The 23,553-nt window shown below is 46.6% G+C and overlaps 1 protein-coding gene across 1 annotated transcript; it reads right to left on the reverse strand.

Moving 5' to 3' along the window:
* Positions 1–325: 325 nt before the first annotated feature.
* dchs2 (dachsous cadherin-related 2) lies at positions 326–23,229 on the reverse strand. The gene is made up of 22 exons (XM_086034187.1): positions 21,405–23,229; positions 20,459–21,277; positions 18,797–18,991; positions 18,208–18,439; positions 17,819–18,055; positions 16,194–16,623; positions 15,494–16,080; positions 14,976–15,163; positions 14,581–14,680; positions 14,320–14,489; positions 12,202–13,018; positions 11,785–12,024; positions 10,239–10,373; positions 9,434–9,643; positions 7,912–8,775; positions 7,002–7,118; positions 5,778–5,989; positions 5,419–5,570; positions 5,082–5,212; positions 4,726–5,012; positions 4,195–4,336; positions 326–2,934 (listed from the first exon to the last, which is right to left on the reverse strand). Exons 1-22 carry the CDS (start codon positions 22,305–22,307, stop codon positions 482–484), a joined length of 9,621 nt encoding a protein of 3,206 aa, XP_085890313.1. The 5' UTR covers positions 22,308–23,229; the 3' UTR covers positions 326–481.
* Positions 23,230–23,553: the final 324 nt, after the last annotated feature.

Genomic DNA, 23,553 nt, shown 5'->3' on the forward strand with positions numbered 1-23,553 from the left:
GATCCTGATCATTTGAATCGAGTTGGGATACTCCTGCTGTAAACCAATCTTTGGTAAGGTTAACCAAACAGAGGGGCGAACATTGCTGACTTTTTAGCTGAGCCAATCAGATAGGAAAAATCCTGACGTGACGTGAATCTAAAATCTGATTGGTTAAAACAACAAGCAACCAATACAATACAACGGTGGGTGGGTGTTCGACACCAGCACTCAGGTTTCTGAAGGTCTTGGGCAGATTACATTTACATGGCAAAACGTAGAAGTTAAACCTGGTTGGACAAAAGACAAATTAAGCCATAAATGACTGGAAACTGTGCAGACAAGACACACTCTCAATTTTTATTAATAACAGTTCAGAACGTGAACAAGACGGCCGTGACCTGGTTCTCTCTCCAGACACACAAAATGGTGATGGACTTTTACATATTTCTGGAATGGCTTCTTCCTTGGTTGCAAAACTGCACTTAAGCTAAACACTTGTTCATACTTGAATTTCTGCCTCCAGCAGGCTTGCGGTGGGGGGCCCCGAGTCCAGTCTGATACCCCGCACCCCGGCGTCAGATACAATCGGAGAGGCCCTGGGGGTCCTGATGGTGAGCGACGACAGTGAAGGGGAGAATGTTGGTGTCATGGCCGTTGGCGTGAGCCCCGTGTTCCTGGCCAAGGGGGAGTAGGCGTACCTGGGGTAGGAGGGCCGCCGCCCCAGGACGGGTGCCCGCGAGGGTTTCCGGGGCGGCACTGTCCGCACCCCCGGCTGGGCCACAGATGTTATGAGAGGAGGCGGGTGGGCCAGTTCCTCGCGGCCCCCTTCAAGCTCCTGGTCCGGGAGCATCCCGATGTCCGTGAAGACCGACGCCAGGGTCTGGAAGCAAGGCTCCCAATCCAGCAAGTAGTCCCATGTGTAGCTACCATCCAGGTACTCTAGAGAGGACAGAGAATCAGCAGATGTCCCCTCTAAATTCCTCTCTCTAATCCTTACAAGTAGTCCCTCGCCTCCTCCTTCTTCTTTGAAGTGGTGCAGACTTTCCGTGCTGGCCATCATTGAGACCAAACTTATTCCAGACGATAAAAAGGGTCCTGGCCCGACATTAACAGAGTGGCAGGGCGCGGCATCCCCGTCTGGGTTTTCCAAGGTCCGTTTCTCATCTCGTTCATAGCAGGGGTACTCGTTGATCCACTTGATCTCCTGGTCCTCGGCCGTCTCGCCTTCCGCCGAGCCGCGACCGCTCCAGTTGGACGGCGTGTGGCGGTTGGACACGTCACAGTTTTTCATTAAGATACCAGGTTTCATGTCCTGCAGAGAGAAGGCACGGTCTGGTTGATTCAGGTTGGTGGTCATCTTTTTGAGGCCAGCCTCTTTGAGTTTGGATCTGAGCACCAGGCCGACGAAGAAAACGAGGATCAGCAGGAATACGGCAAGTGAGATGCTCAGACTCAGCATGTGGCCGTCGAGTGGCAGCCCAACAACTGCCTCGGCTGAGCTGGAAGCATTGACAAAAACCCGACAAGAAGTTGTCCTGGACCCAGGTCGGGGACTCCTGGCAGACACGGCCAGCTCCAGCACATCCTTACCGCCCCTTCTGCGGTACACCGGTCCCGACGCATAGATGGCTCCAAAGGTTTTGTTGATGGAGAAGAATGGTGGTGGGTCCAGAAGGGAGTACACCACCACCCCATCTGCACCTCCATCCTGGTCCAACGCCATCACAAACCCGATGGCGTCACCTGGCTTGGCGTTTCGGGGCAGGAGAAAGTGGTACTGCTTCTGGGTGAAGAGGGGACTAAACTCGTCCACTCCCTTGACAGAAACATGCACTCGGACCGTCGCCGCCTTGTCGCCTTTGTCCCGGGCTTCCACCACCAAGCAGTACTCGTTCTCACGTTCGTAGTCCAACGTCTGCCGGGTGTGAACATCCCCGGTGCGGGAGTCCACGGCCAAGGCGGACTCCTTCCGCTCCACCCCAGCAAAATCTACCAAACACGAGGACAGGACGGAGTAGGTAAGTTGTCCATAGGCGCCCTCGTCTTTGTCGATACCCCGGACGGCACAGACGTGGGTGAAAGCCGGGAGGTTCTCCGGCACGGAGCAGTTAAATGTGGGGAACAGGAAGTAGGGACTGTTGTCGTTCTCGTCCAACACCGTGATAAAAACCGTGGTGAACGCCACTTTCCGACCTTCCTTAGAGTCGTCGCCATCAGACACCCGGATAGTGAGGGTGTATTCGGAGACCTCCTCGTAGTCCAGCGAGGTGTTGATTACCAAAAGTCCAGACTCAGGGTCCATCTTGAGGTGTCCTCCGCTGTTCCCCGAGATGATGTCATAGCGTAGCTGACCATTGACTCCTACATCGGGATCGGTTGCATTGACCTGCGCCAGGCTGGTGCCCGCGTGGCTGTTTTCGCTGATTTGAACATGATACTCTGTACTCGCAAAAAACGGCGCATTGTCATTGCAGTCCGAGACAGTCACCATGACAACGGCAGAGCTGTTGAGACGTGGCGTCCCTCGATCAGATACTCTCACAGTGAGCGCGTAGTTCTTGGCGGTCTCGCGGTCCAACGGGCCACACAGTACCAGCTGGCCGACGTTGCTCATCCGATTCTCCACCTGTGTTGTTTTGACTTCCAAGCAGAAACGCCTCTCTTCGTTTCCTGCGGCGAGGGCGTAGTCCAGATGCATGTTTTCGGGGCTCCAGTCTTGGTCGGACGCGAAGATGGTCAGTAGTGTGGTGGCAATGGGCGCGTCCTCTGAAATGGCGACGGTGTAGACGTCCTGGCTAAAGAGCGGCGTGTGGTCGTTGGTGTCCAGGATCAGCACATCGACGGGGGTAACGGTAGTGAGGACGGGATCTCCTCCGTCTCGGGCCTCGATGAGAAGACGAACGGGGTTGCTGTTGCCGGTGCCCTTGATGGGCTTATTGGTGAGAAGTGATCCTGAAGGACAAAATAAAGGGTTAGCACCGCAAGCTGGATTGCCTCCTCCTCCTCCTCCTTAAGATGAGCAAAGCCAAAGCTTTGCCAAAGCAAATAATGAAAGATACATCTTGTCAAAGCAAGGTCTACTTTTCTCTAAACCAGCGGCAAAAATCGCCGTCATTTACTTCCTGTTAGGCTGCTACGTCATCACTTCCAAACATGGGCATGCTTGGCAACCGGGTGCCGTCGTCATTTCATGCTGCTGCGGGACCCTTCCACAATGAGCAAGTGCAGTGTAAAAAGGACTGAACACGGCAGTGTCCAGTCAGAGCAACATGCTAAGCTAATGTTAGCGGCATAGCCGCAGAGGCTACAATGATACAACAACTACAAAAGTGGTCAACCAGCAGCGGTTTACATCCAGTACCCGGTAGTACCCTCAAGTGGAAAAGGGGAATGCCGCAATGTGGAAAATGATCACTTGCTACTAAAATGTCTTTATTTATATGACGTATTAGCACTGCTAATATGGTGCCATAACACGTGAACTTTTAACACATCCTTTCTCTTGTTAGCATTACCCGTGTACCTCCTTTATTTTAACCAAAACCATGTGTAAACCATTACAACACACTCGAGTGGCAGTAACGTATTACCCCACCGACCGATTTATTATCCGGCTTCAGTCCCCTGCTCTGCTGAATTTTCTACACGTTGGCTTGATTAATTTTCACTAGGCTATTTATCGTTTCGAACACATAAGGAGGCCATTTTACCAAGGGAAGTCGCGTATCGGATGGCGGTATTGGTTTCACTTTTTTGCACTCCTCAACTCGAAGCTGGGCAATTATTCTCATATTTAATGTTCATGTTCCTGAGCCCATGAATTACCTTTAGGAAAGAAGAAAAATAATTGCATATAGGGAAACTGCATGGACAAAAGTACTTGGGAATTTATAAAATAAAAATAATAATAAGTGTTAACACCAAAAGCTAGTTTGGTGGTGATTCTTTCATGCGACATCATCCCCTAGTGGTGAGGCACACATATTGCAAAATTTTCTGATGCTTTTGCAGGTCTGTGAGTGTTTTGACAACGTTCCAAAAACACAACTAAGAAACTCGGATGCGGACTTGGTAACTGGCATAGGGACTCATTGTCGCAACGAGCATAGGGGTTCATTGTTAGAACTGGGATTGGATTCTTTTTCACAACTGGCATAGTGGTTCTGGCAAAGGGCAGAGATTTTCTTGAGCAAGGCTCATTAATGTTCTTACCAGTACGCGCTTGGACGTAAAAGCCTTGTAAAAGAGACGAGAGCAGCCTGTAGGTGACCTTGCCGTTCAGTCCCGAGTCCTTGTCGGTGGCGGATACGTTCAAGACAAACGTGTCCGCCAGAGTCAGCTCGGACAACTCCACCTTGAACAAAAAAGGAGTAAGCAGACACATGACTTGAGACCGCAGCCCAAATAATTGTGCCTCATCCCCATAAATAAATGAATGCCACAGCTAAAATCATGCCATGTTTCTTTAAGTTTATTAAATTAAATATCCATTCTTAAAAACACAGAACCTCAAATAAAAACCTCAAAAATATTACACTAAACAGTGGATTCTAAGTCCCAAACAACTGCAGAGTTGTGCGTAGTCCACTTGGATAAATAAAGGCTGTGCCTCAAATCATGCCACACTTCCTTAAATATAGTGGCCTCCACTTTTAGAGACGCTGTAGCCAAAATAATCACTTACAGTATCTCCAACAGCATTTTGAATGAATAAAGGTCACACCTTGACTTTTTCGCACAAACCTGATATGAGACCTGATTGAAGACAGGACTGTTGTCATTGACGTCCAGCACTTGGACTTTCAACTCCCCGGAGGTCTGGTGGACGGAGTCCGATGCCCAGATGGTCAGCGTGAGCTCGGCCTCTTCCTCAAAATCCAAAGCTCGCGTCAGCGTGACCACGCCGGTGTAGCGGTCCACAGCGAAAGCACCTTCCGCAGCGGCGTCTCCCGCAAAGCTGAAGGCGACGGCGGGGCCGAGGTCCACGTCGTTTGCCGTCACCTGCGTCACCACATACCCCGCCGGTAGATCTGTGGAATACAGTCGACAGCATGTGGCTCTTCAGTTTTTAAGGTCTCGTCAGTGGGAGGTGGTCTTACTCTCGGGTATGAGCACAGGTTCCATGGGGGGGATGGCGGGACTGTTGTCATTGACGTCCACCACTTGGAGCAATATGATGGCGGTACTGCTGAGTGGAGGGTTTCCTTTGTCCGATGCCTGCACCGACAGCCTGAAACGGGACCAAAAATCATCCATCCATCCATCCATCCTATCTGACTTTTGGCGATTTAAGCGTGCTACACACAGAATGGGTCGCTAGCCAACAGTGAGGTGTATTATAGACAAACACACCTGAGGACTATTTGAAGTCCCTACATATAATTCACAACCTGGTCTTGGACCAATCATTTGGTCTTCTGAGTCGGGTTAACGTACTTGTAGGAAGACTTGATCTCACGGTCCAGCATCGCATTGGTGACAAGGATACCACGAACTGAGTCCAGGATGAACGCGTCGTTATGGTTCCCAGAGATGATGGAAAACTCAATTTGCCCGTTTGCCCCACTGTCAGCGTCATAGGCATAAACCTGCGGGGAAGATGAAAAGATTGGACATGCGCTTGTTAGATTGTACGCTAAACGCTGTCGCAATGTTGAAGGGGGTCTAAAAAAGTTGGGAAGAATTGATCCAAGACCATGTTCCATCCATTTTGTTTACCACTTATCCTCTTCAGTGGTCCGTGTGTGTGTATAATACTATCTGCTGTATATATGAGTGTGTGTAAAGATGGCTACCTGCATGACATGGGTGTTGCGCATTTGACCCTCCCACACGGCGGCCCGGTAGGCGTCACGGTCAAAGAAGGGGGCGTTGTCGTTGACATCCCGCAGGGTGACGTCCACCTTGCAATGGGCCGTCCGCCGCCCCTTCTCTGCCAGGACCACCAGCTCCACTCGGGGGCTCGTCTCAAAGTCCAATGCGTTGTCCTTCCGTACTCGAATCTCACCTGACATATTGACAACCAAGTTCAGTGAACATACTGTTTCAGGGAAATAGTAAAAGTGGGTATGTCATAAGCAGAACTGTACATGACTTTATTATCATTATTTCTTTTTTAATTCTGGAGGGTGCCACAGAGCCAAAATGACCGCTTGACACCAAAATGTCAGACTTCCAGCGCAATTGCAAGCATGGCTTCTATAACTTTTTTTGTGGGTCTACTCATGATAGACATCTTTACTAAATTCCACATTGCAAAATTAAAGTGGCTGTATGGGGGCACTAAATTCTTTTACAAGTTCTGGAGGGCACTGCTAAGCTAAAATGACCGGTTGAAATGAAAATGGCAGACTTCCAGTGCATTTTAAAGCATGTGTTCTTATGACTTTTTTGTGGGTCTATTCATGGTAATCATGTCTTCCAAATTGTGTTAGACCAGCTTTTGGTGAGCTAAACTGAAAAGTCAATGCATCTTTCTTGTGTTTGCGGGTTTCGAATAGCAAAGCATGCTTGCTGCCATTTTTATTTTTCCTCAGTTTTGGTTTCCACACCATTTCAGAAACAAAACAGATGGCAAACAATCTTGAAAATGTGAGTGTCATAAATACCACTAAGTATTAAGTGGAGTCTTTCAAACGTTTCAGCCAAGCCAGTCTTAAAATTGACAACTTACTATGTCTCACTTTGGTCAACGCTTGTGACATGAGACGCCCACCTCTGGGAGGTTGTACAATCAACGAAAACAACATGAGTCATTATTCTCTCATATCAAGGAGATGTTATGGGAGGCTGGAACATGATCCCCAATTTTGGGGGCTGGAAACAATTCATAGATGAAGCAGATAATTTGCACTTGGCAAAGAGCGATGGTATGGATATTTCTCTGGCAAGCATGTTTTTGTGGAAAACGTCGTGGAAAATAAAATGGCTGATTAGAAGAGAATGTGAAAATGAACATATCGGTGGTGATATAAGGAAGGCCACAGTTGCCGCTATACAGTACTGCTGTTTGTCGTTACCGGTGTGGGGATCAATTGAAAACATGCCATCGTCGTCCTCGGGGAATATGGCATATGAGATCCGTTCCACTTGGCCATCGGGTTGTTCACCGGCATCAACAGTGGCGATCCACGTGCCTGGAAATAAGAATTTATGTGGTAATCACATGAAAAAGGGGCCCCTAAAGTTGGTACGTGTGGACAAAAGATCAAAACAAAATGGCAGACATCCTGCCATGCATACCAAATTTTATGTTGTTAAGTGAATCTGACTTCAGCGACTATTTTTTTTCTCTTCATCTCTTTTCAGGCATTGGTTCTTGAGACTTTTTTCTAGGTTTTGATGATAGACATCGCCTACTGAATTTCATGTAGTTACGTGAAACTGGCTTTGGGGGCTGAAACTTTTTTTAAAATGTGGAGGGCAATACTGCACCAAAATAGACAAACTTCCTGTGTCTTATCAAGCATGGCTTCTTGAGATTTTTTTATGGGTCTATTCCTGATAGATATGCCTACCAAATGTTATGTTATTAAATGAAACTGGCTTTGAAGGAGGGCTGACTTCTTATATAAATTCTGGAAGTCGCTAACAAGGCCAAATTGCTGCTTCAACCCCAAATTAGGCATGGCTTGATATATTTTTTGTGGGTCAATTCATGACAGACATCTCAACCAAATTTCATGTTGCTAAGTCGAGCAGGCTTCGAGGATTTTGAATTATTTTAAAAATTCTGGCGAGCATGATTGAGGTAGAATGATAGGCTTCCAGTGCCTTTTCAGGCATGGCTCCTTTTTTTTGTGGCTCTTTTCATGAGAGATATGCCTACAAAATTAAATAAAAAGACCTTTCTCTGATTCTGGATCTCAACTAAAATAAGTTCATCCAAATGCAAAAACTGATAACCCAGAAAATAACAGTGCCACTTACCCGCCTTGCTGTTTTCCGCGATTGTGGCGTTGTAGACCCTGTGCGTGAAGTGCAAGTCTTCGATTTCTCCTTTGAGGTGGACAAACACCAGGCAGCTGGACGTCAGCGCTGGATTTCCACGATCCGATACCGCCACCCGTAACTTCCTGCTGGAGAACCCTGGCCTCACCCGCCGTCTCATCGAGATTTCTCCTGTTTCTCCATTGATGTCGAATAGGTTCTCCTCGTCATCGGGCAGGAAAAAACGAACGGTCCCATTGGGGCCCAGGTCGGCATCTGTCGCTGTCACCGTGGCGACCACTCGGTTCGGAAGAGTCTCGGCAGAGACTGTTGCATCGATGGGATTTCTCTCACAGACGGGAGCGTTGTCATTGATGTCGTCCACCAGGACAGTTACGGACACTACCGAGCTCAACGGGCCTTGGTTTCCATTGTCTTTCGCCAGGACTTTGAGGGAGAACTGGGACCTGGTCTCCCGGTCCAGGGTCTTGGTCGTCCGGATGGCACCGGTGGAGGCGTCGACAGAGAACGCGCCCTCCTGGCTGCCTTCGTCCGTCAGTGAGTACGTCACGTCGCCATTGGACCCGTGATCAGGGTCCAGAGCAGCGACGCTCAGGACCGCCGCCCCGGCCGGAAGGCCCTCGCTGACGGAGGTGCGGTAGCTGTGCAGGGTGAAGGCTGGAGCGTTGTCGTTCTGGTCCAGGAGGAGCAGTTGTAACTGTGTGGTGGAGCTGATCGGGGCGGGGCCGCCGTCGCGAGCTTGGATGGTCAGCGTGTAGTTCTGATGGTCTTCACGGTCCAGAATCTGAAGGGTCTTGATGGTCCCTGAATGGCTGTCGATAGCAAAGGCACCGTAGTCTTCGCCTGAAGACGATCACACAAATTACACGGTGTGAAATAAGACCTTCTTGCAGGAAAAAAACCCCACTATATCAAAAAGTTACTCTTTTTCCCCAATAGCTATGACTTTTGTTAGATTGAAAAAAATAATTCATCAAAATATTCTAGAAAAATACAACTTTTTTTCAGTTTATCAAAATAGAAACTTTGAGTGGAGAAAATATTGAAGAAATGACTTTTTATTTAAAATTGATTGATATGATCCATTTAAAAATCACAAAAAAATAACACAACATTTATAATATTTTCTAGTTGAAAAACACTCATTAGAAAAATTGTCAATAGAAAAATACTACTTATTAAAAACGACTTTTATACAACTTTTTAATTGAAAAAAAACTACTTTTGATAGAGAAAATACTATTTATCTTGAGATGAAATTATTGAAAACCTTTTTTTAAATATAATTAATGGAAAAACAACTTTATAACAAAAACAACATGACTTTTAATAAAAAAAAAAAATCTACTTTTTATCGAGAAACAGTATTTGTCTAGAGATGAAGTTTTTATTTAAAAAAAATATATAATTCTTCAATGGAAAGATACAATAATCTCAGAAACTTTCAACCGCTGACACAGAATCTGTCTGGTGCGATTTCGATAAAGCACACCGCCCTCACCTAGGATGGAGTAGCGAATGGTGCCGTTCTCGCCGACATCGGGGTCGGAGGCCCGGGCGGTGTGCACGACGCTGGGCGGCAGGTTCTCCGAAAGGCTGATCTGGAAAGACGACTGCGAGAAGCTCGGTGGGTTGTCATTGTCGTCCAGCACAGAACACAACACTGTTGCGGTGCCAGAAAGGGGCCTTGGGCCGCTGTCGCGCGCCTGAACTGAGGACCGGAAAGGACAGAGGGATCACACAAATTGAACCTCCTTTACTTTCTGATACATTTTTTCATTGCCTTCACTTTTGATACACATATGTGATTATTTTGCTTTATTAAAACATCCAGCATGATTGTGGTGCACTTTGATGTCACTCGGCCTTTTCTTGTGGTGATTTTTTATAATTAGTATTGCCTATTGGGAGTATAAGCATTGGGACATACACTCAATTCGTCGTTTTGTCTTTTTTGTTTCAATAACGGCTTAACCTCGGATTTCATCCTTGTCTTCACGTTTTCTCCACATATTTGTTTCTTTCGTTGTGGCAAAAATCCCATCATGATTCTGGTACCACTTCACATCATATTTCATCTTTGCCTCCGCTTTTCATCCACATTTTTGAGCATTTCGCTGCGGTAAAGAACCCGCCGTGATTCTGGCATCGCGTCACGTCATTTGGCCGTTCCTGTTGTTACGTTTCATGATCAGGTCTAATGGTTCACCATGCTGACTGATAGCACATCTGAAAACAGTTTGCTGCTGAATGGGTGAAATGAATGGGGGGGGGGGGGGGGGGGGGACTGAGATGGGTGGTCCTACCTCGCAGGGTGAAGTGTGGCTGCTGCTCTCTGTCCAGGAAGGCCGAAGTGGTGATCAGGCCGGTGTACGGGTTGATGCTGAAGACCTCGTAGCCAGGTCCCGGTAACAGACTGTACCACACCACCGCATTCTCCTCTGGGGAATGCATTCACCAAGTGTCAATCATCCATCACGTAAAACAAATGTCACCTGCTAGCTGACACACAGACAAGGCAAATTTTCATTTTCAAGAAATGGCTATGACCAATGTATAACTACTCTCTTCTTCCTGTTTTTTTTTTTCTATTAAAAAAAGTGATATTTTCTCATCAATTTATTTTTTGATAAGTCACGTGCCTATGATAAAAACAAATCCATTTTTTTGCGGGGGGTGGGACAAAAAGTGTTTCAATGATTAATAATTAATAAATAATCTAAATAATCCCCAAAAAACGACAACACAGAACTACTATGCTGTGCAGCCTGGCTAATTTATTATTCCTAATTATACATTTTTGATTTTCTTTGATTTTACATATTCGCTTTTATACCTAGAGATAGAGAAATAGCATTTCAAGCCTTGTATATTATGGATATATAGTATTAACAATAAAAAACAAAAATCAATGAATATTTTTTGATATGTTTGATGAATACAATTCATTTCAATAAAAAAAAAAAAAATCAAGTCTTTTTTATTATTAAAAACGTCTTATTTTTGCAATAGAAATGTCACGAAAAAGTTTCTGGGGATACAAATGACTTGTTTTTTTATATAAAAAATGCTTTTTATGGACAAAAAAGTCTGATAAGTTGCACTTTTCCCAAGCATTTTTAGTTAGTTGCTTTCGAATTCAGTCTTCCTATATCAACATAAAGACATGTAATCCCAACATTTTAAGTCATTAATAGCAAACAACGACCACAGACTTTATTGGCACAGATGGCTCAGATTATCGACATCATCACCCGAGAAGACCTTACAGACCCTTACACCCCAACAACCCCCCCCAAGCCCCCTGCTTGCTGTTTTTGGACTCTACTCACCCCCTAGAATGTTTGCTAGAACCCCCTGGTGACAACCCCACCCCCTCCACCTGAACCACAAAAAAAAAAAAAAAAAGAACAAACCCGCCGTCTAAGCAGCAACAGCATTTGAACAGAGCTGCACTGTCACAGCAGCAAGCCAAATAAATGGGATTGGGAAGGCCCCTCGTGTTAAAATAAACGCCGGTGATTAAGGTTTAGACATGTGGGATTATTTCTAGTCCTGTTTATTTCTATTACGCAATCTGACGGTTTTCATGAAGTGCTGGCAAGAAACTATGGCATTGAGTAATTGTATGACACGATGAATCTGAGTGTGTGACTGGACTATTTTTTACTTTATAAATGATTTATACCGTTTATTTCCTATGTGACTGTGTATGACATGGACCTTTTGGACTCTGGATGATTTCAAGTCGTTTTGTTTATTTTCATCAGACGAGGTGCAAGTCATCATGAATCACCGGCAATGAATGATCACGTCACAGTGATGGGAAGCGGGAATGCGTCTTCGAAATACCTGAATCTTCATCGGTGGCGGACACTTGGACCACCGTCTCGCCGGGCCCCCTGTTCTCTGCCACGCCGGCGACGTAGACGTCGCGACCGAAGACGGGCGGATGGTCGTTGACGTCGACCACTTCGACTGTCAGCGTTTGGGTCGATGAGAGCGGAGGGAGGCCGGCGTCTGACGCGCCCACGTTCAGCCGGTGGAAACGCGCCGTCTCGAAGTCCAACGGTGCTGAGAGTCGCAAGAGGCCTGCACGAATAAAAAAAAACAAAGTCAGATTTAAATCGAGCGCTTTCAAGCAAGCTGTAAGATAGGATGATTGGTTTCTAATTCAATTCGGTTCAACTCAATTCAATTCAATTCAACTCAACTTAAGTTCAATTTCACTCAATTGTATTCATAGAGCGGTAGTTGATTAAAAGGTACCTGTTTTCTCCTCCAGAGTGAACAACCCCCTCTGGTTTCCTGCCAGTATGACGTAAGAAACTGTCCCATTTTCCCTCTCGTCCGCATCCACCGCCACAAAATGGTGGAGCAGACTCCCTTCCGCTGCGTCTTCTGCCACCTGGACCATATCCAGCGACTTAAACCTGGGCTGATTATCATTGACGTCCAGCAGAAAGACCCTCGCCGTGACCGATGCGTGCCTACGCTTTACCCGTCTCTCGGCTTGGTCAGTGGCGGTTACGGTGAAAGCGTAAGCTGGGCTCATCTCCCGGTCTAGGGGCGCCGCCACCGTCATTCTACCGGTCCGAGAGTCCATGTGGAAGGGGAATCCCGGGGGCGAGGAGAGGGAGTACCGCAAGGCGCTGTTCGGGTACGTCCCGTCCTCATCTCTGGCGCAAAAGGCAAACGCCAGGGATCCGAGGGGGGTGTCTTCCCTCAGGGCGAACACTGTCATTTTATCGGGGAACCGTGGTGGGTGATCGTTTACGTCCTCTACCGTCACAAATACCCGCACCGTTACATTCCCGCCGGCGTCGTCCTCGGCGACCGCGGTGAGCAAGTACTGGGCAGCCGCCTCGTAGTCCAGAGGCTGGTAGACGTAGATGTCGCCCGACTGGGAATTGACGCCAAAGCGTGAGTCCCCGTCACCATCGGCGACGGAGTAGACCACTTTCTTTCCGAGAGACGCAACGCTAACAGAACCAATCACAGTGCCCGGCGGGTCGTCTTCCCGGGCCCACAGATGTCTCACGACTGTTGTGGAGCCTTGTCCGGACTGGTCCTCTGACCCATACACCTGGAAAGGATATACAGTATTACATTTTGATTTATTGGTTGATTGGTTGGTAGGTAGGAGAAAGGTAGTCGGTAGATGAATCAAATAGAATAATTAATCAACGTAAGAGGGTGCCATGTTGAGCGCAATCGTGATCAGCCGAAGCTGGAGCTGATCGAAGCAACAGTAGTACTAGTAATACCTGGTAGATTTAATTAAATAGCAGATGATAAAGAAGATATGCAAATTTAAAATATAATAAAAGATTTGGATTGCTTTCACTGGTAACTAATTACATTTATGAAAGAGTAATCCATTTACTACTTTGTAATTGAATTACCGGTACTTTTTGGGGAAAACAATTGGTAACTATAAGAAATTGTTTTTTAAAATTAATTAGCCAACAATCGTTTTTGATAGTTTGTAAGTAGTAGGTGGGTAGGCATTAAGTATGTAGGCTGGTCAGGTAGTCGGTATGTAAGAGTAGGTAGTGTGTAGGGAGGTATTGGAAGTAAGTAAGTAGAGAGAGACTGTTTTTGGCAGGTACCTAAGTAGGTTGTAAGTAGGAGTAGTAGTAGGAATGTTGTAGGTAAGCAGGTAGGGAGTAGATAGCAGGGTTATAATAATACTTTTTGATTTTTCTATCTGGTTGGTTCAAGTTTTGCCCATTCCGGGTTTGTTAATTTTTATTATTATTATTTTTTTTATAATTCTTTGTTTTACTTTAGAATTTGTGGAGGGCAAGATAAAAAAAAAAAGGTCACAAAGTATTGTGTAATAAACTGCAATTCCCAAATGACAGTTTGATCTTCAGTAAAACCGAAATAAATACATTTAAAATCAACCCCAAACGTGAAACATATAATAGTATCATTAAAGTTTATTTTGAGCAAATTTGTTATTTCAGAAGCATGTATCAAACTGGTGGCGCTCCACATTAATCAGTGCCCGAGACGTTTTTTTCCCAATGTATTTATTTTATTTATATTATTTCTTTTATTACTCTTATTACAGTGCCCAAAAAGTAGGTCTCACGTTTAAAAAGGCTGGTGAGCCATAGTCGACATATTTTACCATCCATCTTTTTTTTTCTATACAACTTATCCTGTTTGGATGTCAGTCAGTGGCAGAGCACATAAAGTGGCAGACAAAACATTCGCTCTCACATTCCCACCGTAAACTGAACCCACACTGCCTGCACCCAAGTCAGGCTAAAATACTGCTACAAGGGGTAAACATGTCAAACGCTGCCCTCTGGTGGCAAATTTGTGCAACGCACGCAGAAAATTGCTGTAATTCGTCTCGTCAAACCACAAGCGTACCTGCACGTGAATGAGTGCAGTGTCCTCTAGTGGCGGTGATCCGCCGTCCCTGGCAGTCACTTGGAGGATGTAAATTGCTCCTGCGCTGTGCTTGAACAGCGATGTCGTCCTGATATCTCCGCTCTTAGCGTCAATCTCGAAACGTCTCAAATGGTGATCTTCTGCACCCACTGATAGACGCACAGAAGAGGGTTTAAAAAAAAATGGCATACGTCTACTTTTAATAGACGTCTTACTCGGTTTGAATAAAAAAGGACTTACCAGTCAGCAATGACAAAGTGACCGTTGCGTTTTCACCCGCATCCGAGTCTTTGGCAAATACATTTGTCACGAAGGATCCTGTTGGTATTCTGGACGGTATCTGACATAAATAAAATACACAGACTTCAAAGAGGAAGTCAAGTCCAAAAGTGACCCACTAGTCTAAAAACTTTATTCTGATTATAATTGCGTTTGTGGAACATGAATTATGCAGAAAACCACCACCTGATTTGAGCAATCTCAGTGGCCGGCCATTTTGCCTTGTACTGACACATGCTGGCGCCTGATTATGACATCACAGTGCCAAAGGGCTCAGCTTGTGAACATCATGTGACCAAACCCAGAATATTGGATAGACTTGACGGTCATTGTCTGTCTGTCCGTCCATCACTCACCTGGACATTGCGCTCTTTGCTAGCCGGCAGGCGCCTGAACTGCGGCGCGTTGTCGTTGATGTCAGTGACCAGGATGTGGACACTGGTGGTGGCGTTGCGTCGTGGGCTGCCCTGGTCGGCAACCATTACCTCCAGCGTGTGCTGGCTCTGCTGCTCCCTATCCAACTCCACCCAGTTGACAATCTCGCCTGCGCACGGCATGAAGTTGAGGTCGAGTGACAGGAAGTTGAAGGCGCGCCATAAAAAAAAAAACGCAAAATGGCATTTGCTTGTAGGTAGATGACTAAGTAAGTTTTAAGTAGGGAGTACTAATTTGGAAGGTTACTAAGTATTTAGTTAGAATGTATGTTGAGTGCAGTATGAATTAGGGGTTCAATCGACTATTTGGCTAGCTGACCAGCCAATTTTATCTTTCTGCAATGACAGCTATAGCTTGAGGATAATTAATGGCCAGTTAGGTTGTAGTTGTAGGTAGGTAAGCAATCAGTATTTAGGAGGTTGGTAGGTAGGAGCTTTACCCGTTTCAGCATTGATGCGGAAGAACTTCCCATCCGAGAGCAGGATGTATGACAGCCGGGCGTTTTTCCCAGAGTCCTGGTCAGTGGCGGTGACTTGTCCTACCAGACCGCGAGGCGATGGCCCCTCCGGCAGGACCAAGTAGTACGTGGCCCTACCGAAAACCGGCGAGTTGTCATTGACGTCCAGCACCAGAACCACCACCGCCGCTGTAGCTTTGGCCTCGCCTAATGTAGCAACCGCTCTGAAGCGATAGGCCGATTCCCGCTCGTAGTCCAGATCGTCAGAGAGGTACAACCAACCGCTTGCGGGTTGAATCCGAAAGGGGAAGGGAGGGAAGCCCGCTTCCTCCTCCAGGGAGTAAACCAGGGTTGAGGTTTTGGAGGAGGCCCCGTGGATGCGGTGGGCCCTCACCTGGATCACCCTGGAGTCCCTTTGGAAGCCCTCGCCGATCTCCACCTGATAGATCAGTGTCTCAAAGGCCAGGCCGTCTCCGGGAGAGGCACGCTCCACATTGACAGTAAGCGTCAAGGTGGCGCTGCACGGGGGATCCCCGCCATCTTGGGCCGAGATTTCCAATAGAATTGGGCTGAAACAAAATAAGAGAATTTTTTTTAAATTACGCTCAAGGAGTGCTTCCAACCAAGACGGTAACCAGAGCAACAGTTTGTAACCTAAACGATTCTTTAGGTAAAGTCATACCTTTCCAGAGGGTCCGTCCTCAAGCTTTGGTTGAGGGTCACCGTTCCGAGGTTTGGGTCCACCGCGAAGACCCCGGTGTAGCGACCTCTCAAGTGATAGGTCACTTGCCCATTGACGCCACTGTCATCGTCGTGGGCGTGGGCGATGTACACCGTGGTGCCCGGTGCGGTGTTTTCGGACACAAAGACAACGTCCCGGACTTTGGGGAATACAGGCGCTGCGTCGTTAACGTCGGCCACGGTGATGTTGACACGGGCCCCGCCGTAGACCGGGGAGGATTGGGCGTAGGCCTGGAGGAAGAGCGGCGCGTACGGTAGAGTCTCGTGGTCCAGAGGTTTCGCTGTGCTGATCAGGCCTGACTTGGCATCCACGGCGAAGAGACCCTGCGGGTCGCCGGAGGAGATGCGGTAGGATACAGATTCGGCTGAGTCTGTGAAGCACAAGATGACTTATTACAGTGAGACGCCTCATGACCAGTGGGCGGGGTAGTGTGCTCTGGGTCCTCCGGTTTGGAGGATTTTGGACCCTTTGGGGCCACTGTAAATTCCTGTACGTTTTTGGCAATGTGGAAAAGATATCAAGATAAAAAAAGAGGCGGAAAAAAAATCAATATCTCTGTGTCCGTTCACAACAGATATTAAACTAGGGCCCGACTGATTCGGATTTCTTGAGGCAGATATATATATATATATATATATATATAACGAATCAAATAACTTTGATTAACTTTTTCAAGAGAGAAATATCTGTTTTTTTGGGGCGCGGGGGTGTTTGAATGTCATGATCTTTTTCTTATGTTGTATTGTGTTCATGTGTAGGCAAAGAGTAATTGCAACAGGGGAATTAACCCCTTAAAGTAAGCATTTGTCGCATCACACACTTATAAGATTACAGACGAGCTTAATGACGCCTAGGACTAACCTTGTTGTTTCGGATTTAAGCTTGAAGGCATTATTCCATTAATTAATGAAATGGCCTGATGTGCCTGCTCTGCTGTCATTAAGCTTCAGCTTTACTTTACACACTTCCAGGTTTGTCCTTTTATCTCACACACACACAAGCCCACCTGAATTTGTTGGCCCTCTGCATGGTCGCCTATCGTTTGTCATCTGTTGATCTACTTAAAGGGGATTTGAGATTAAAGGGCAGCCTTCCTGTTTGCCTCTTTGCATCCGCAAGACACACTGGCACTTTTTAAAACAATACTCGCTAAATAATGCATACATAATGTTCAGATAAACGTGTACAGAGTTCATGTAAGGCCAGATTGTCTTTTACGTTTGCAAAAATGCACAGGTGAGGTACATCAGAGACATCATTGATGTTCCGAAAAAAGGTTCGATAAAGGCCACACTGTCTTTGATGTGAACCAAAATTATACGTTGTCATAAACATTTCGAAAAACGTCTGTCAGGTATGTGATCTAAACACGTTAATTTTTGATGGTTTCGAGGATGCACTCCTTAGGGATCGTTAAAGACGTGGTTGTCTTTGATGTTTACAAAAATAGATATATACGTCAAAGTCTTTGATTTGTCCTTAATGTTGACAAAATGAGTACACGTGAAGACCACGTTATCTTTGATGCTTCCGGGACGGATTCATTCAGTCGGGCGACAACCTACCCGGCGGGTTTGTGGCCCGCACGGTGCCTACGCTGGTGCCGGCTGGGGCGTCCTCTGGCACGGTGAAGGCGTAGCGAGATGTCTGGAACACCGCCGGCGCGTGGACACTCGTCAAGACGTCGACAATCACCTCGGCCGGTCGGACCGATGACACGCCCCCGCCGTCCTGCGCCGCGATCGACAACTTGATGCTGGCAGCGCCCAGGCGGGTCAAGGAGGACTTGAGGTACAACATTCCTGTAGGGAACATCGCAACCAAGGATCGATCTTAATTTTGGACTGATGCTCCATCTGGTCAATAAAAATCAGAGTAAATCTGGCCCTACTTCCTGCTGTCAGGAGGACTTAGGCACACTAAGCCATCGGGTTTATCCTGCAGTTTTGATTACCTGTTTGTTCATCGAGGGCAAACAGAGCAGTCGGGTCGCCGGGCAGGATGTGGTAGGTGATGCGGCCAAAGCGACCGGCGTCGGCGTCGGTGGCCGCCACTCCCAGGATCTCGGTGCCGGGCGGCGCGTGACTGCTGATGCTGGTGGCGTAGCGCTCGGGGTTGAACACCGGCGCATTATCGTTGAGGTCTTGGATGTCCACGTGCACGTACGTGTGCGCGCGGAGGCCTCCCTGACAAGCCCAAAATAGAAAACAACAACAATAACACAAAAGCTTTAATAAGACGTTACCTGTTATCCCCAAAATCGGAGACAACCGAAGAGTCTTTGATGTGCCTTGTTTATGCATGCCAAAGAAAATTAGTCTTTGATTTACCTAAAATATGCACTGTTTTAAACATCAAAGACAAATTTGTCTTCAATAAACATTCAAGCGGGTGCTTGTAAACATTAAAAACAGGAGTCTTTAAGTAGCTACTGTGGGCATTTTTTTTTGTAAATGCCTTCAATTTAAGAATCAGCAGTGAGCCTAACATCAAAGGCAACCTCTTTATGAAGTCTTTCTGAATGTATAGATGAGTATACTGACCGGGTCCTCTGCTCTGACTAGGATGTCGTGGACAGTCTGTCCGGCGTCTCTATCGATATCCCAGGAGACGCACAGCTCTCCAGTCTGCGAATTAATGCGGAACAGCTTCGAGTTCCTATCCGACTCTTCAAAGTCATCAGGCAGGGAATAGACCAGAGCACTAAACTCTGGACTGTCTGCGTCGTTGGCCACAACCTACGAAAAATACAGGAAATGTTACTAGTTAGGTGTCTGTTTTCATAAAAATCGGAGATGATTTAGTCCTAAATGAACTGTTTTTGTGAGTCTTCAATGAATCCCTCAGGCATTTAAATGTCAATAAACCTAACGGACCTTTTGTTAATAAACAATAACATCATTTCCGAAACAGTGGCATCAATGTAGCCGTCGATGAACCTAATGTAAGATCATTTAGTCTTCAATGAAGCTAGCCGACATATTTTTCATACACATCGACAATTAAGTCCTCATAAACCTCACATATGTTTAACATAAGCGCTAGAGGTAATGTTAGCTTCATTGAACATCGTTCGTGTTTCAGTAAACGTCAAAGACAAGACAGACATCAACATAGTAGTGCAATAAAATAAACACCGTGGATCTGAATGAGTTACTTTCACGTCCCATTGCGTTTGTGACTAAAGATGCTTTTCTATAGTCCACAATGGGCCATATAAGTGATATCACATGGTCAAATTCGACCTAGCTACCCCGCTAACGTATGAATTCTGAATGCACACAAAACAAGATAAACCCTCTCCTCGACGTTCTATATTTTTTCTATATTTAAAAAAAAAAGATGATGTCTTTTTGAAAGCTTTCATTCCGTCAGCTAGCGTTGGGCCTGCGTGTCTTGGTACCAGGCGACACGTCTGCGTTTGTTATGTTGTGAAGCAACACTGGAGCCTTTGTGGGGGGAAAAACAAAAACAAAACACTGACGACCTCTGTTGCATTATGTGACCGAATGACATCTCAAGCAAGGAAATGAAAGCCTCTTTCGTAAACATCAGAGACCACAGATTTAGTCCTCAATTGAGCTAACTTTCACGTTTTCGCACAGGAGAAGAATTGTATTCAGTCAAATTCTTCAACAAACCTAATGTACACATTTTCATAAACATTGACACCAATTTAGTACTCAATGAACTCAGTGTATGGGTGTTGGTAAACACAGACAATTTTGCCCGCATAGAACATAAAGTAACATACAAATGTTCATATTTTTTCCAAAAACATCAATGTAGTCATCGCTGAACTTGATGGATGCTCTTTCATAATTTTAAAGGCACTTCAGTCTTTGTGAAACTCAAGTACGTTTTTTCCTAAACATCAAAGGCACTTCAGACTTTATTCCACTTAACGTATGCATTTTCTCAAACAATGACCCCAAATCAAAAATGCAGATTGAATTTGAGTCCCACCTATAAAAATATGGACAATTTAGTCCTCAGTGAACTTCACTGCCTTTTCTTTAAACATTGAAAACAATTCATCACTAAACCCAATGTCAGTTGAAGAATTTTTCGTGCGCTGCAAATACATTTGAGAATTTTCAACAAATCCGGCGTTCCATTTTTGTAACCGGCGACGACAACCTGATTGCATTTTGCCAACATTGACCCTGATATCCGAAAGTGCCTAGAAGGTGTCTAGTACGTACTTGCAAAAAACAGGTCCCGGGGGTGCTGTGTTCCATCAAGCTGGCATTGTAGATTCTCTGCTGGAAGACGGGCTCGTTGTCATTGACGTCTTCCAGCACCAGGCTGACGGTGGCGGTGGTGGACCTGGCCGGTTCCCCGTGGTCTTCAGCCACCACCAGGAACCAGCACACTTCCGGCTGCGTCTCCCGGTCCAGGTTTCCTGTTGTGAAGACGAGGCCGGAGTCCGCATCCACACTGACCGGGCAGTCCCGGTCGGACTTGAGGACAGAGTAGGTCACGTTAGCGTTGACTCCCTGGTCCGAGTCATGGGCCTCCATCTGGATGACAGAAGTCCCTTTTGGGGCATCCTCAAAAACCTGGACCACAAACATATCCTTCTCAAAAAGCGGGTCGCAATCATTGGCGTCGGCCACCTTCACAAGAAGATCAGTCTCGCTGCTCAAACGGGGGCTCCCGAAATCCGAGGCTTGGATCTTCAACTGGTAAAGATCTTTTTCTTCCCTGTCAAGCTGGGCGCAGACGCACAACGCGTAAAGGAAGTCGTCCATCTGCTTGAGGGTGAACTTCCCGTCGCCGCCCTCAAGCTGGACCGACACCATCTCGTTTTGGTCGTCCGGGTCCGACACCGAAATCCGGGCCACATAGTCTCCGGTTCTGGCGGCCTCAGAGACCAGCGCATCTCCAGTATCGCTGAGGAATAGCACGCTGATCACGGGGCTGTTGTCGTTGACATTCTGTACCTTCACAACAACCAAGGTGCTGCTGGACTCTGGCTGGGACCCGTTGTCTTTGGCTGTGACGATCAGCTCGTGGAAATCCTGCGTTAACCCACAGTGACATACGTTATGAATATAGTGATCACCACTTGTTCACAATTCAGCATTCATAAATGAAGAAAAAAAAGCAGAAAGAGTTGATAAAGGCTAGGTAATACGTATGCTCTACCTGTGCTTCAAAATCCAGTGGCTTGTTGAGAAAAACCATCCCGGTGGTCTCGTCAACGGAGAAGAAATTGTCAGGGTCGCTCTGTCGCCGGTTGATCTCGTAGCTGACCCTGGCATTGTCGCCCTGGTCCAGGTCCGTGGCGTGAACTTGGCACACGGACGACCCGACCGGAGCATTTTCCGGTACGGATGTGTCATACTTGCTCTGGTTGAAAACAGGTGGGTTGTCGTTCTCATCCAGTACCCGGATGTTGACCCGCAGCCTCCCGATCCGGGAGGGGACGCCACCGTCGAAGGCCTCCACGGTCAGAGTGTAAAAGTCTCGAACTTCTCTGTCCACTCTGCTGTCCAGAACCAGATCCAGGTTAAGGTGGTTTCCGGAAGCGCTGCGTCGCTCCAGCCGGAAGAGCTCCCCCATTTGGGCCTCTCGGATCCGGTATCCCTGGGTGCCAAATTCCCCCGCATCCTGGTCCGAGGCTCCTTCGAGGTAGAAGCGGCTACCAGGCGGACTCGACTCAGACACCTTCAGGTCCACTTCCTCCAAGGGGAACAGCGGCGAATGGTCGTTGACGTCCTCCACGTTTATGCGCACTTTGACCACCTCCCCCGCTAGGGTGGCCACCACAAATTCGTAGCTCCCACGGGTCTCTCGGTCAAGAACTGTCGTGGTGGAGATGATGCCCGTGTCCGGGTCAATCTCCAGATCACGGAACACGTGCGAGTCGCGGCTCTCTGAGATGAAGAAGCCGACAGTGGGCCCGCTCAGACCGGTTGCCAGGTCGCCGACCACAGTGTGAGCGGGGAGCCCCTCTGGGATGGACAGTGTCAGGTTGGAGATGTCTGCCCATGCCGCGGTGCATAAGAGCGCCAGAATGAGCAGCGTGCACGCATTTTGATGATACATCTCTCCCTTTTTTTAATTACATTCAAATCAGGGGTGTCCAAATGTGTTTTGTTCCAAGGACCGCATACAGAAAAGTCCGGGGATGCAAATGCCACTTTGACATTCTTCAGCTCTAATTCGTTTAACGGGCGAAAACTGATCCATAGCGTTAAAAGTTAAATACAGCTGAACTGTACTTGGGCAGTGACTCTTCACGTACCTGTAGAGGGAGCCGGCATAGCACTACCCCACTTCAATTATTTTTTATAGATGATGTATTTTTTAAACGAAAACAGCTATAAGATAAATCAGAAAAGGCAAGGAACTATCAGGATTTTGGGATGATCAATGGCCTTGTATCCCCCAAGAATATATCTGCTCCAGTATTGAGCAGGAGCACAATCACACTACATTCTAGAGGCAAAACAAGAGCAATCTAAGATCGACACAAGCAGAAGGTGAAGCAAATTGAGATCCTGAGGCACGTCTTACCGACTCTTGAATGATTGGTGGAAAAAGAGGAAGTGACAGACGAAATATCATTTCTTCTTCTCTTTTCCCGCCTTGCCACCCTATGCAGAAAGTAAGTGCTGCAACGCAGGCAAATGACATGGTCATTTGGTAATTGTAGTATACGTCGCCAGCCACTAAAAAAAAAAACGGAATTTGGACAACCCTGGATTAAAAAAAAAAACAAACAAACAAAAAGTCCAATTGCAGGTTTCCAGTTGAAATGTCCGCGCACATCTCCGGGGCAAGCTCCTCAATGGAAGCACCCCGACCCCGACTGACTGCGTGTCCCCATCTGTGCTGCCTGCTGCCATTACCACACTGCTAATCAGGCCGGCAGATTACGCCGTCACCAGACGTCACGGTGCACTGAGGGCGTCCATGAACAAGACACAAAGGGACACGCTGTAACCAACGCCACTAGAGGAATATGCGTATCGTCGCTGTCCTGTGAAAAACACTTACGTCCATTTTATTTCAATTTTCTTATTTTTGCGTGAATGGCGTTACAGACATCGCATTAATGTGAAAATTTTAAAAAATTCCAAAATTGGACATGTGTTTTTCACAGGACAGCAACAATATACACACATATATATATATATATATATATATATATATACACATATATACATACATATATATATATATACATATACATATAAGGAAAAAAGCAAAAATAGTGGAGCTGTTTTATCGGGCTGCTGACTCGCAGGCCCATCTCTGAAGAAGAGAGATTTAATGGCCTATAAAGTGA

This window comes from Filicampus tigris, chromosome 6 (genome assembly GCF_054856515.1).
Source record: "Filicampus tigris isolate MCC_2025a chromosome 6, RoL_Ftig_1.0, whole genome shotgun sequence".
Taxonomy (NCBI): domain Eukaryota; kingdom Metazoa; phylum Chordata; class Actinopteri; order Syngnathiformes; family Syngnathidae; genus Filicampus; species Filicampus tigris.

Bases quoted from the DNA above. Each gene is read 5' to 3' on its own strand.
- dchs2 (XM_086034187.1), bottom strand. From the start codon at position 22,307: ATGTATCATCAAAATGCGTGCACGCTGCTCATTCTGGCGCTCTTATGC. The intron at 18,992-20,458 runs GTACGTACTAGA...TATTTTTCGTAG, and splicing joins CCGGGACCTGTTTTTTGCAA to GTTGTGGCCAACGACGCAGA. The intron at 14,681-14,975 runs GTGAGTGATGGA...TATTTATGTCAG, and splicing joins GCAAAGAGCGCAATGTCCAG to ATACCGTCCAGAATACCAAC.